The 13,041-nt window shown below is 45.2% G+C and overlaps 1 protein-coding gene across 4 annotated transcripts in view; it reads left to right on the forward strand.

Moving 5' to 3' along the window:
- LOC115136143 (sodium-coupled neutral amino acid transporter 3-like) overlaps window positions 1-13,041 on the forward strand; it is a 71,109-nt gene that overhangs the window by 48,468 nt on the left and 9,600 nt on the right. For all 4 annotated transcript variants that reach the window (XM_065026864.1, XM_029671642.2, XM_029671651.2 and 1 more), the window contains 4 exons: window positions 323-396; window positions 862-954; window positions 2,339-2,420; window positions 12,350-12,432. In XM_065026864.1, the coding sequence (XP_064882936.1) occupies window positions 323-396; window positions 862-954; window positions 2,339-2,420; window positions 12,350-12,432 (332 nt within the window). The remainder of the gene's footprint in view (window positions 1-322; window positions 397-861; window positions 955-2,338; window positions 2,421-12,349; window positions 12,433-13,041) is intronic.

Here is a 13,041-nt window from a genome sequence, read left to right on the forward strand (position 1 = left end):
TGTCAATTAGCTTATCAGAAGCTTCTAAAGCCATGACATAATTTTCTGGAATTCTCCAAGCTGTTTAAAGGCACAGTCAACTTAGTGTATGTAAACTTCTGACCCACCGGAATTGTGATACAGTGAAATAATCTGTCTGTAAAAAATAGTTGAAAAAATTACTTCTGTCATGCACAAAGTAGATGTCCTAACCGACTTGCCAAAACTATAGTTTGTTAACAAGAGATTTGTGGAGTCGTTGAAAAACACGTTTTAATGACTCCAACCTAAGTGTATGTGAACTTCCGACTTCAACTGTACTTTCTTTCCCTCCTTCCTCCAGGTTTCTTCTGACTGTTGTGGCGGTCCTCTCCTGCTATTCCATTCACCTGCTGCTCAAATCCTCTGGCATTGTGGGTAAGCTGGCCCGCGTCTTCAGTTGACCTCATGCTTCAATAGTGCATGTGTAACAACACTGTAACCCGTAGGGATGGGTCACACTGTTGCTGAACCATTGAGAGGAGATGATGGTATTACATATTGGGGGCCGCTGCAGTGTCAAGTCACAGGGATTGGGCCAGATGGAGAAAGATATAATGGCTTGCATATTTGCCGCGTTAGCATGTCTCGATTAATTTGGTATTTCCCTGTAATTCTGTGAATAGTTCCCCAATGGCCCAGCATTAAGGATGTTTAACAAAACCTAATATATTGTTCTTCATATTCAGCTGTAGGTGCCTAGCATGGAAATAGAGGCCCGGCATGAAAAACCAGGAGATTCTACACTGACTATCTAACTAAGTGTTGTTTAACTTACTACCTGGGTGTCCCCCTGTAAAAGTTGTGTAATGATGATGTTGCGCAACCCACTTTCTCTCCCAGGAATCCGAGCCTATGAACAGCTTGGCTACAGAGCCTTTGGCACCCCAGGCAAGATGGCCGCTGGCATCGCCATCACACTGCAGAACATCGGAGGTGAGAAGTCACTGTGGTCACTGGTCTAGTGTCCCACAACACAAATCTCTGTGTGTTTGTAGAGTGTATGGTGCTATTATAAATCACAAAGCTCAGCAGCAGACTGTCTCGTCTTCCTGGCTGTTCGATTCACCTAAAACTGTCCACTTGGAGTGCAGTCCTTCACATTACCCACCTATATACTCCAGTCCATATTTACATAGTGCTAATACAGCCCTAACTTAACCCTTATGGTTTCAATATGCTGGTCTGGGAAACATGACAGTAGACATTTGAGGGAAATAGCTCTCTTTGTCTGTCTCCCTCTCTCTCCCCATCTCTAGTCTCTCTGTATGATATAGGGGAGTATTTTAGGACCTAAAGCCAGCCGTCCAGCATATATTATATATATTTTTTATTGAACCTTTATTTAACTAGGCAAGTCAAACAGTCAAACAGCTGCTGCCGTGGATGTGGTGGTGTGTTGGCATTGGTTAGACTTCCCTCACACTGCTAACAACCACTGAACAGTGCAGTGGCTGCCTGCCTGGCTGGCTGCGTGTGTGCGTACTTGGGCAAATCCCTGGCTGCGACAGACACAGTCAGCAGTAGTCAGAAACCATGTCACCAATCTTTGATTTGTTTTGGGACCTGATAAATAGCTTTCAATTGTTCTAAATCTATTTACAACGAATGCCTTTTGAAACCCACTCTCCACACTGTATTATTTTCTAGATATCTGTAAGTATTTCTTTCTCGCTCGCTAGATAAGGTGGGATCTTTTTGTGTCTGTAAAATTAAGAACGCAAGAAATGGATATGGAAATGCCTTTATGCGCAAGTATTGGTATAATAACCGTCATATCATGAGATGACATGTTGTGTGGTCCTCCCACCACGACTCAGGAAAGCATACAGTTTATTAGGCTACAGATGAACTAAGTTATGATTAACTTTACCAGGTTGTGAAAGTGAAAGCGGTGATTGATGCTCCTTTCCAATAAATGTCGAGGGGTCTTATTCCGGAGACATGACGATCGATGCTTTGCTGGCGTTTGACCAATAAAAATATTATCGCTCGTTTGTCCATAATAGTCTCATCCTGTAGGCCTCTCCTACCCGCACTGTATCTGCCAGCTGTTGGGTAGAGCACACGCGCCAAGACCAGAGTTGGCACATATGCATTTTCTGGGACCAAATCATTTTTTTGGGACCAAACCATCAGTAGAGTTGGTTTGCAATGGAATCCCATTTCAATTGTATTAAGTTATTTTAATGTGCAATATGTCACCCCGCACAGCCTTTTATCCCCAACAATATTCGCATGAAAATCTGTTGCCAGTTGAATGGAAACCTAGCTACTGACTGTGTCACTCATAGTTCTGTCTGTCTCTATTCCCTCACAGCCATGTCCAGCTACCTGTACATCGTCAAGTCTGAGTTCCCATTGGTCATCCAGGCCTTCAGTAGGGCGGACCCCACCGCTGAGTGAGTACTCATTGGTCTATCCACTAGATCTACCTGAACATTTCTCTACATTCCAGTCCCACGTTTAGTAGGCGAATGTTTGCACATAGAAAATGCATGAGTAGAGTCGATGTGATTCCTTATTTTACATGTCAGAGGCAACGGTTCCACACCGTTGTGCTCTGCTGAACGTTCAGATGTAGGCCACTGCCTAGAGACGGCCCTTTCTGCCTTGTGTAGCTTTAGCTGGTAGCTGATCTTGTACCATTACCCAGGATCAACTGGCATGAGCTGTGGGGTGGTGTCCTCAGAGGTTGATGCCGTGTACAGTGGCCTGGTGGCCTTGGCCTAGTATTCCAGGGGAGGGGTGGGGCAGGGGCGTGAGTCTGCTATTGGCTAGACAGAACAAAGGGGAATGGCTAGCACACACCTCTTCTCCCGGTCCAACCCGCCAGGTTGAGGTGACAACTGCTACAAACAGCAGTATTGTGGTGATGGGGGTGGTGTGTTGGGGCACAACTGCAGTCTCTGGCGGTAAGAACGGGATTCCTGCTCTGCTACTCCCCCTGACCGGATCTAAAAACAAACTCTGGACTAGACCGGAGAGGACAGGGAGTGCTGAGAGCTGAGCCCTGTCCTGCTCTACCCAACCAGCCAGCCAGGCAGGCTGCTCTAGGAAACGTCATTCCACAACTTCCTTCTCTGTTAGTCTGTCCAAAGGGCTCAGCCCTGCATCAAAGCACACTGGTTATAGTTGACACGGGGGAGTTGAATACATGAAATACATGTGCAGCTAGAAGAGCAGTAAAATGGACTCATATTAAATCACAATGGTGTTGAGACGACTTCACCATCCGTTCTCTCTGCTCTGGGTCTGAACCCTGTTTGTCATCCGGCCTGATGTTCTGCCTCCTGTCTGTGTTTATTTGTGTCCTGTAGCTAAGTGTTTCAGAGTTGCAGTTATGCGTGTGTGTTTCATTTCTGGGAGAGTGCAGAGATTTCTCCATAGGGATTTTAGAGCTCTTTGAAGGCCTGTCAGCACCCTTTGTGTTGATGAGGAGGGGTGTGACAGATTCAAATTGTGACGTGTGTGTGTGTGTTGGGGGTAGGACCAGCAGTATGCTGGCTCACGCACACACACGCTCATGTGACAGCTGACAGTTGGCCAACCTCAAGAGGCCACACTCAATGTATTGTCAGCCCAGGCCCAAACATGACATGAATAAGGCTCTCGACGCCCAGACATCCACCCACTTACAGAGGTTCTATAGACTCACTCTCTCTCTCTCTCTCTGTCCAATGGCCAGCAGTGGGTACTTTTGTAACATTCAGTTTTCTGGTTTCATTAATCAAAGGTGCGTGCTTGCGCACAGAAAACACTCAACTTTGCACGTTTTCCCGCAGAGGTTGGTATTTAGACATTTTGAAATTGACGGGAAAGTGTGCGTATCAACATTTTGTTTATCAATACATGATTGTGTTTCTATCTCCTGCCTTGGTATAGGCTCTGAGATTAAACAGGCTATGTCATGCATCCTATCGCACAGCAATACTGTAGCCTACCGCATACTGTCATAGGCTACCGTCTATTTACTGTCATGCATGGTTGTCTGTTCAATGAGCGATTGAAAAATGGTAGCCTAATACTTGTCAGAAAAGAGAGACATGCCCTGCAATATGATTATGATTTAGGCCTGTGCAATAAAAGTCAAATGTATAGGAGACATGCTGCTATGTGATCTTCTTACCAATGGGAAATGCATTTGTTTTATCATTAGGTCTACGCTTGAATGTTTTTATTAGCATACCATTATTATGATTCCTGTGCATCAAACACCACCCCCCGTTTCACCCAAAAGAACAATATTTGCTTGCAATACAGTTGCTCAACCACTAGTAGTTATGCTTAAGCGTGGTCTGAGATTTGCGTGGAGATACGCACACTTTCCAGTCAATTTCGAAATGTCTAAATACCAACCTTTGCAGGAAAACTGGTCTTTTTAGTCTTTTCCGTGCGCACGCACCAGTTTTCCCGCAAAGGTTGGTAGGGGTTTGTTTATGGCCTCGGGCTCTTTAAATAGAGTTGGGTTTACAGTGATTCATACAGTGTGTCTGACGGCTGGATTCACACACACACATTTGTTTTACTATCCTTGTGTGGACCAAGCAATTGATTCCCATTCAAAATCCTATTTTCCCTAACCTTAACCTCAAAACCCTAAACCTAACCTTAATTGTAACCCTAACCCCTAAGCCTAAAATAGCCTTTTTCCTTTTGGGGACCCGTGAAATGTTTCCACTTGTCTGAATTATCCTTGTTTTACTATCCTTGTGAGGACCCCTCAGAACCTGGTTCCTCTCTAGGTTTCTTCCTAGCCACTGTGCCACCTAGCCACTGTGCTTCTGCCTCTGCATTGCTTGCTCTTTGGGGTTCTAGGCTGGGTATCTGTAAAACACTTAGTGAGAACGGCTGGCTTTAAAAAAATACATTAAATTTGATTTAGAAGCAAGCACAACACAGCTAATAGGAGTTTCAGGAGTTGAATGGGTAGAGGGCTACATGCTAAGGAAGAGCAGTACAATCGGTAATTGGCAGCTGGATAGAGGAGAGGGTTTGAATACAGGGAATAGAATGCTGTATGTAGAAGATGAATATCACTGTTGAACGCTATTGGTGAAATGAGGTGTTGTGAATCTGCAACACTCAGAGTGAGACAGAGAGGGAGATGGACAGGTGGATCACACATGGGACTGACGTAGGGTCCAGGGCCCCCTAGACCCTGATCTGTAACGAAGTGCATTAAGCCCATTGTAGGCCGTGGACCAGACAGCCCTGTCTGTTGTGTGGTCTTGCTCGCAGAGAGGGTTAAGAATAACAGCCGTAGCAGCTTAACCTGGAGCCTATATGTCTGAAAGAGCCTCTCATACCCAGGTTGTAGGATACAAGGGCTCAAAGACCCTCTCGCTGGAAAGCGTGTCAGACTGTGATTGTATTTTGGTGTACCACTTAGCCGCCCTGCCACTGATTTCACCGTGGTGCTAATGTAACTACAGTAGCTTGTTCGCAGCAAAGTGGCAGCAGCAGGACATGGCCAATCAGGCCTGAGGTGTTTCACATAGACCAATTAAAAGTCAATTCGATTTCAGGAATGGTTGTCTCAGACTGAGCCCAGCGTAAACAGCAAGTGGCACTCAACCTGTCCCAAGCCACCATGTGATCCGACCATGGGGTAAACCCTGTAGCCAACATTCTCAACACTGAGCATGCGACATGTAGCACATCTCAATGCCTGGTGACGTGCACAAATGCATGAAGTGCACATGTGAACACATGCAGACCGTTATAGGTACAGTATGTACTGTTTATGGCTATTTAGGACCCTCGAATCCAATTACATTTTTTATGAGAGGCAAATCACAGTTTTGATGAGAGGACGTGTGTTTCCCATATACTGTATTGGAGATGCCTGTAGAGGGGCCTAGCCAGTGTTTGGCTGAAGGGAGGGAAAGGGATGGAGGGGGAGTCAGGCTAAGAATAGCATCTCCCAGCCCAGACCTGCTCCTCACACGTACTGGAGCACTGCTCAGGCCAAGGCCCTGTGGAAGGAAAGTATGTTTGGGTCAGGGGAGGGGGGTGGGTGTGTGGGACTGGGGAGGTTGAAGTGAAGTGTGTTTGGGTTGGAGGGGTAGTTAGTACTTGAGGGTATTTTGGTTGGGGGGTTACTAGAGGGACACAGATATGAGGAGAGAGATAGCTGCCAAAAGAGCAAGCGGGATGGCGTGGGAACAGGGCGATTCTCACTTATTGAGAAGTTCAACCTCAGTGCTGTTTAGGTCCCTATATGCCACCCTTATTGGAACTGTAAACGTCAACATAAATCAGTAGCCGTACATAAGAGAGTGGCTTAGACCCGCGTGCCAGATGAAAAGAGCAACGTCTCGCAGCAACAACGGTTAGAAATGGACATATTTCCCCAATAAGCTCTACAGGCGTTCTACTGTAAATCAAGGCTGTTTCTATGGCTCTCACAGAACAGGACAGAGCAGACTGTTATTCTGACTGGCAGCGACTCAGCCGACCAGTCAGCACATGCCGTCATCAGATGAATGATAATGGAAAGTAAAGGAATCAACGTTTTTTTAAATGAATAGATTTGGTTTACAGTTTCATTATTTTGACCTCCCCACAGTCCCCATAGTCTATTTGCTTGAAAGATATCTTGGCAGCATAGATAAAATGTTTCAGTTTTGAAGCTCATTTCCAGCAATTCTACACAGTTTGGCATGGAGCTAATAGACAATTTTGCAGTTGGTTAATGGGCATGTGCCTTGAATGCCCAATTTCTCCCTGACTGTCTAGTTTTGATTTGATTGATAGTTGTCAAAGATGGTATTGTTTAAATATACAGTATATATATATATTAGTTCAAAATCTTTTGTATGCTTTCAATCTGATTTTGGTCGTTGACACTGAAATTGTTTTTCTATTCCGAAAATGACCACTAAGATGGCCCGCAGAACAATTTTCTATACAGAAAAAACCCTGTAATTAGCCCTATTTATCTACTTCCCCAGAGTCGGATGAACAGGAACAGCTAGCATGCTAACTGTTCAAGTAGACCAGGGATCATCAACTAGATTCAGCCACGCACCGTTTTGTTTCCTGAAGTAGGGGGCCGGAACATAATTGCAAATCATTTGTAGACTGCAAATTGACCGCAAAAAGACCAAACAAACCCAATTTTATTGGTTGCGTACACATATTTAGTAGATGTTGTTGCAGATGTTGCAAAAAGCTTGTTCCTAGCTCCAACAGTGTAGTAATATCTAAAAATAAACACATCTAAAAAGTAAAAGAATGGAATTAAGGAATATAGAAATATTAGGACGAGTATAAATATATATTTTATCCATGTACTGTCCATACAGAGCATTCAGAAAGTATTCAGACCCCTTGACTTTACAGCTTTACACACAATATCCCATAATGACAAAGTATAAACAGGTTATGGAATATTTTCCACAAATAAATGTACTATAAAACTGAATACATAAGTATTCAGACCATTTTCTCAGTACTTTGTTGAAGCACCTTTGGCAGCGATCACAGCCTTGAGTCTTCTTGGGTATGACACTACAAGCTTGGCACACCTGTATTTGGGGAGATCAGGTCTCTCTCTTTAAAAAAAAAAATACATTTGCAAAAAATTCTACGCCTGTTTTCGCTTTGCCATTATGGGATATTGTGTGTAGATTGAGGGATAATATAAATGTAATCAATTTTAGAATATGGCTGTAATGTAACAAAATGTGGAAAAGTCAAGGGGTCTGAGTACTTTCCTTCTGTATATATATAATGCCTTCGGAAAGAATTCAGACCCCAGTCTTATTCTAAAATTGATTATCCCAGATGGGATAGGGTAGTGTGCAGTGCGATGGCAATTGCGTCATCCGTGGATCTATTGGGGCGGTTTGCAAATTGCAGTAGGACTAAGGTGTCGGGTAGAGGTGATATGGAGGTGATATGATCCTTAGCTAGCCTCTCAAAGCATTTCATGATGACAGAAGTGAGTGTTATGGGAAATTTAGTACAGTTACCTTCACTTTCTTGGGTACAGGAATAATGGTGGCGATCTTGAAGCAAGTTGGGACAGCAGGCTGGGATAGGGAGAGATTTAGCAGCATTGTGAGGGTTAACATGCTTAAATGTCTTACTCACATCGGCCACGGAGTAACTTCCGGCGCCGACAGAGATGGCCGCCTCGCTTCGCGTTCCTAGGAAACTATGCAGTTTTTTGTTTTTTTACGTGTTATTTCTTACATTAGTACCCCAGGTCATCTTAGGTTTCATTACATACAGTCGAGAAGAACTACTGAATATAAGATCAGCGTCAACTCACCATCAGTACGACCAAGAATATGTTTTCCGCGACGCGGATCCTGTGTTCTGCCTTACAAACAGGACAACGGAATGGATCGCATGCAGCGACCCAAGAAAACGACTCCGAAAAAGAGGGAAACGTAGCGGTCTTCTGGTCAGACTCCGGACAAGGGCACATCGCGCACCACTCCCCAGCATTCTTCTTGCCAATGTCCAGTCTCTTGACAACAAGGTTGATGAAATCCGAGCAAGGGTAGCATTCCAGAGGGACATCAGAGACTGCAATGTTCTCTGCTTCACGGAAACATGGCTTACTGGGAAGACGCTATCCGATGCGGTGCAGCCAACGGGTTTCTCCACGCATCGCGCCGACAGAAACAAACATCTTTCTGGTAAGAAGAGCGGCGGGGCGTATGCCTCATGACTAACAAGACATGGTGTGATGAAGGAAACATACAGGAACTCAAATCCTTCTGTTCACCTGATTTAGAATTCCTCACAATCAAATGTAGACCGCATTATCTTCCAAGAGAATTCTCTTCGATTATAATCACAGCCGTATATATCCCCCCCAAGCAGACACATCGATGGCTCTGAACAAACTTTATTTAACTCTTTGCAAACTGGAAACCATTTATCCGGAGGCTGCATTCATTGTAGCTGGGGATTTTAACAAAGCTAATCTGAAAACAAGACTCCCTAAATTTTATCAGCATATCGATTGCGCAACCAGGGGTGGTAAAACCTTGGATCATTGTTACTCTAACTTCCGCGACGCATATAAGGCCCTGCCCCGCCCCCTTTCGGAAAAGCTGACCACGACTCCATTTTGTTGATCCCTGCCTACAGGCAGAAACTTAAACAAGAGGCTCCCACGCTGAGGTCTGTCCAACGCTGGTCAGACCAAGCTGACTCCACACTCCAAGACTGCTTCCATCACGTGGACTGGGACATGTTTCGTATTGCGTCAGATGAAAATATTGACGAATACGCTGATCGGTGTGCGAGTTCATTAGAACGTGCGTCGAAGATGTCGTTCCCATAGCAACGATAAAAACATTCCCAAACCAGAAACCGTGGATTGATGGCAGCATTCGCGTGAAACTGAAAGCGCGAACCACTGCTTTTAATCAGGGCAAGGTGTCTGGTAACATGTCCGAATATAAACAATGCAGCTATTCCCTCCGCAAGGCTATTAAACAAGCTAAGCGTCAGTACAGGGACAAAGTGGAATCTCAATTCAATGGCTCAGACACAAGAGGCATGTGGCAGGGTCTACAGTCAATCACGGACTACAAGAAGAAACCCAGCCCAGTCACGGACCAGGATGTCTTGCTCCCAGGCAGACTAAATAACTTTTTTGCCCGCTTTGAGGACAATACAGTGCCACTGACACGGCCTGCAACGAAAACATGCGGTCTCTCCTTCACTGCAGCCGAGGTGAGTAAGACATTTAAACGTGTTAACCCTCGCAAGGCTGCAGGCCCAGACGGCATCCCCAGCCGCGCCCTCAGAGCATGCGCAGACCAGCTGGCCGGTGTGTTTACGGACATATTCAGTCAATCCCTATACCAGTCTGCTGTTCCCACATGCTTCAAGAGGGCCACCATTGTTCCTGTTCCCAAGAAAGCTAAGGTAACTGAGCTAAACGACGCCTCGTAGCACTCACTTCCGTCATCATGAAGTGCTTTGAGAGACTAGTCAAGGACCATATCACCTCCACCCTACCTGACACCCTAGACCCACTCCAATTTGCTTACCGCCCAAATAGGTCCACAGACGATGCAATCTCAACCACACTGCACACTGCCCTAACCCACCTGGACAAGAGGAATACCTATGTGAGAATGCTGTTCATCGACTACAGCTCGGCATTCAACACCATAGTACCCTCCAAGCTCGTCATCAAGCTCGAGACCCTGGGTCTCGACCCCGCCCTGTGCAACTGGGTACTGGACTTCCTGACGGGCCGCCCCCAGGTGGTGAGGGTAGGCAACAACATCTCCTCCCCGCTGATCCTCAACACGGGGCCCCACAAGGGTGCGTTCTGAGCCCTCTCCTGTACTCCCTGTTCACCCACGACTGCGTGGCCACGCACGCCTCCAACTCAATCATCAAGTTTGCGGACGACACAACAGTGGTAGGCTTGATTACCAACAACGACGAGACGGCCTACAGGGAGGAGGTGAGGGCCCTCGGAGTGTGGTGTCAGGAAAATAACCTCACACTCAACGTCAACAAAACTAAGGAGATGATTGTGGACTTCAGGAAACAGCAGAGGGAACACCCCCTATCCACATCGATGGAACAGTAGTGGAGAGGGTAGCAAGTTTTAAGTTCCTCGGCATACACATCACAGACAAACTGAATTGGTCCACTCACACTGACAGCGTCGTGAAGAAGGCGCAGCAGCGCCTCTTCAACCTCAGGAGGCTGAAGAAATTCGGCTTGTCACCAAAAGCACTCACAAACTTCTACAGATGCACAATCGAGAGCATCCTGGCGGGCTGTATCACCGCCTGGTACGGCAACTGCTCCGCCTCAACCGTAAGGCTCTCCAGAGGGTAGTGAGGTCTGCACAACGCATCACCGGGGAAAACTACCTGCCCTCCAGGACACCTACACCACCCGATGTTACAGGAAGGCCATAAAGATCATCAAGGACATCAACCACCCGAACCACTGCCTGTTCACCCCGCTATCATCCAGAAGGCGAGGTCAGTACAGGTGCATCAAAGCTGGGACTGAGAGACTGAAAAACAGCTTCTATCTCAAGGCTATCAGACTGTTAAACAGCCACCATTGAGTGGCTGCTGCCAACACACTGTCATTGACACTGACCCAACTCCAGCCACTTTAATAATGGGAATTGATGGGAAATGATGTAAATATATCACTAGCCACTTTAAACAATGCTACCTTATATAATGTTACTTACCCTACATTATTCATCTCATATGCATACGTATATACTGTACTCTACATCATCGACTGCATCCTTATGTAATACATGTATCACTAGCCACTTTAACTATGCCACTTTGTTTACTTTGTCTACATACTCATCTCATATGTATATACTGTACTCGATACCATCTACTGTATGCTGCTCTGTACCATCACTCACTCATATATCCTTATGTACATATTCTTTATCCCCTTACACTGTGTATAAGACAGTAGTTTTAGAATTGTTAGTTAGATTACTTGTTGGTTATCACTGCATTGTCGGAACTAGAAGCACAAGCATTTCGCTACACTCGCATTAACATCTGCTAACCATGTGTATGTGACAAATAAAATTTGATTTGATTTGATTTTGAGAATGAGAGCTCAAAGTCCACGAGAGCTGTGGTGGCCCAGGTCAGCGGCACTGTGTTTCCCTAGGAAGCAAGCGAAGAAGTCGTTTAGCTTGTCCGGGAGCAAGACGTCGGTGTCCGCGACATGGCTGGTTTTCACTTTATAATCCGTGATTGTCTGGAGTCGTGTCCGAGCCATTGAATTGTGACTTCACTTTGTCTCTGTACTAACGTTTTGCGGTGGTATCCACTTTCAGTTTTGTGCGAATGCTGCCATCTACCCATGTTTTTTTTTGGTTTGGATAGGTTTTAATGACTAAAACATAGTAACTTCAAACCTTGCTTACATTTGTATATGATCACATATCTCTCTATGCGTGGGAATACTTTGGAACAGATTTCCAAAATTAAACTCACTTGGAGCTGATTTGCTGGTGTTTTTAGTCTTATGTCCCACAACAACAAAATAAAAAGAGAACTGGGGTGCAAATAAAATCAACTGTGGGCCGCCAGTTGGGGAACCCTGCTGTAAACTGTCATTACGCTAATGCTAGCTATCATTGGCTCGTGAAACTACCTCTAACTTCCTTCATACTGGACCTGGAGACATAAAAACAGTATCCAGAGTGGTATTTTGTTGCAGCTAGCGATATTATTAATAAAAAATATATTCCTACCCCCCCCTACCCTGTGGACCTCAGTTTGAAAATCCCTGCTGTAAGTAACCTCTCTCCTCTGTCTTATTTTCACTCTCTCTGTTCTCTCACTAGTTTGTGGTACTTGAATGGGAACTACTTGGTGGTCATGGTCTCTATTGGCGTTATCCTACCATTGGCCCTGATGAAGCAGCTCGGTAAGTTGCACCTCTTCTCCTCTCCTCTAACCTCTTTGTTTTCCCTCAAAATAACATCAACCTTGTATGTGTGACCAACCAGGTGTAAACACAGGTTTGTTACAACTCAATACTGTTTGACTTAACAGAGCTAAAACCAAGCCATTATGCTCTGGGAGCTAAGGTCTTAAGGTCTCCGGCAAGGTTACTAATCACTGAACCACCACTACAAAAGTACACACACGGCTGTCCAAAAGTTCATTAGAGTTACCAGCCTCAGAAATTGCAGCCCAAATAAATGCTTCACAGAGTTCAAGTAGCAGACATCTCAACATCAACTGTTCAGAGGACACTGTGTGAATCAGGCCTTCATGGTCGAATTCCTGCAAAGAAGCCACTACTAAAGGACACTAATAAGAAGAAGAGACTTTGTCGGTGACACTGTCTGTGATTTATTTACAAATCAAGGCACACTTAACCAGCATGGATACCACAGAATTCTGCAGCGATACGCCATCTCATCTGGTTTGCGCTTAGTGGGACTATCATTTGTTTTTCAACAGGACAATGACCCAACACACCTCCAGGCTGTGTAAAGGCTATTTGACCAAGAAGGAGAGTCATGAGTGC

Source organism: Oncorhynchus nerka, linkage group LG2 (assembly GCF_034236695.1).
Source record: "Oncorhynchus nerka isolate Pitt River linkage group LG2, Oner_Uvic_2.0, whole genome shotgun sequence".
NCBI classification, from domain to species: domain Eukaryota; kingdom Metazoa; phylum Chordata; class Actinopteri; order Salmoniformes; family Salmonidae; genus Oncorhynchus; species Oncorhynchus nerka.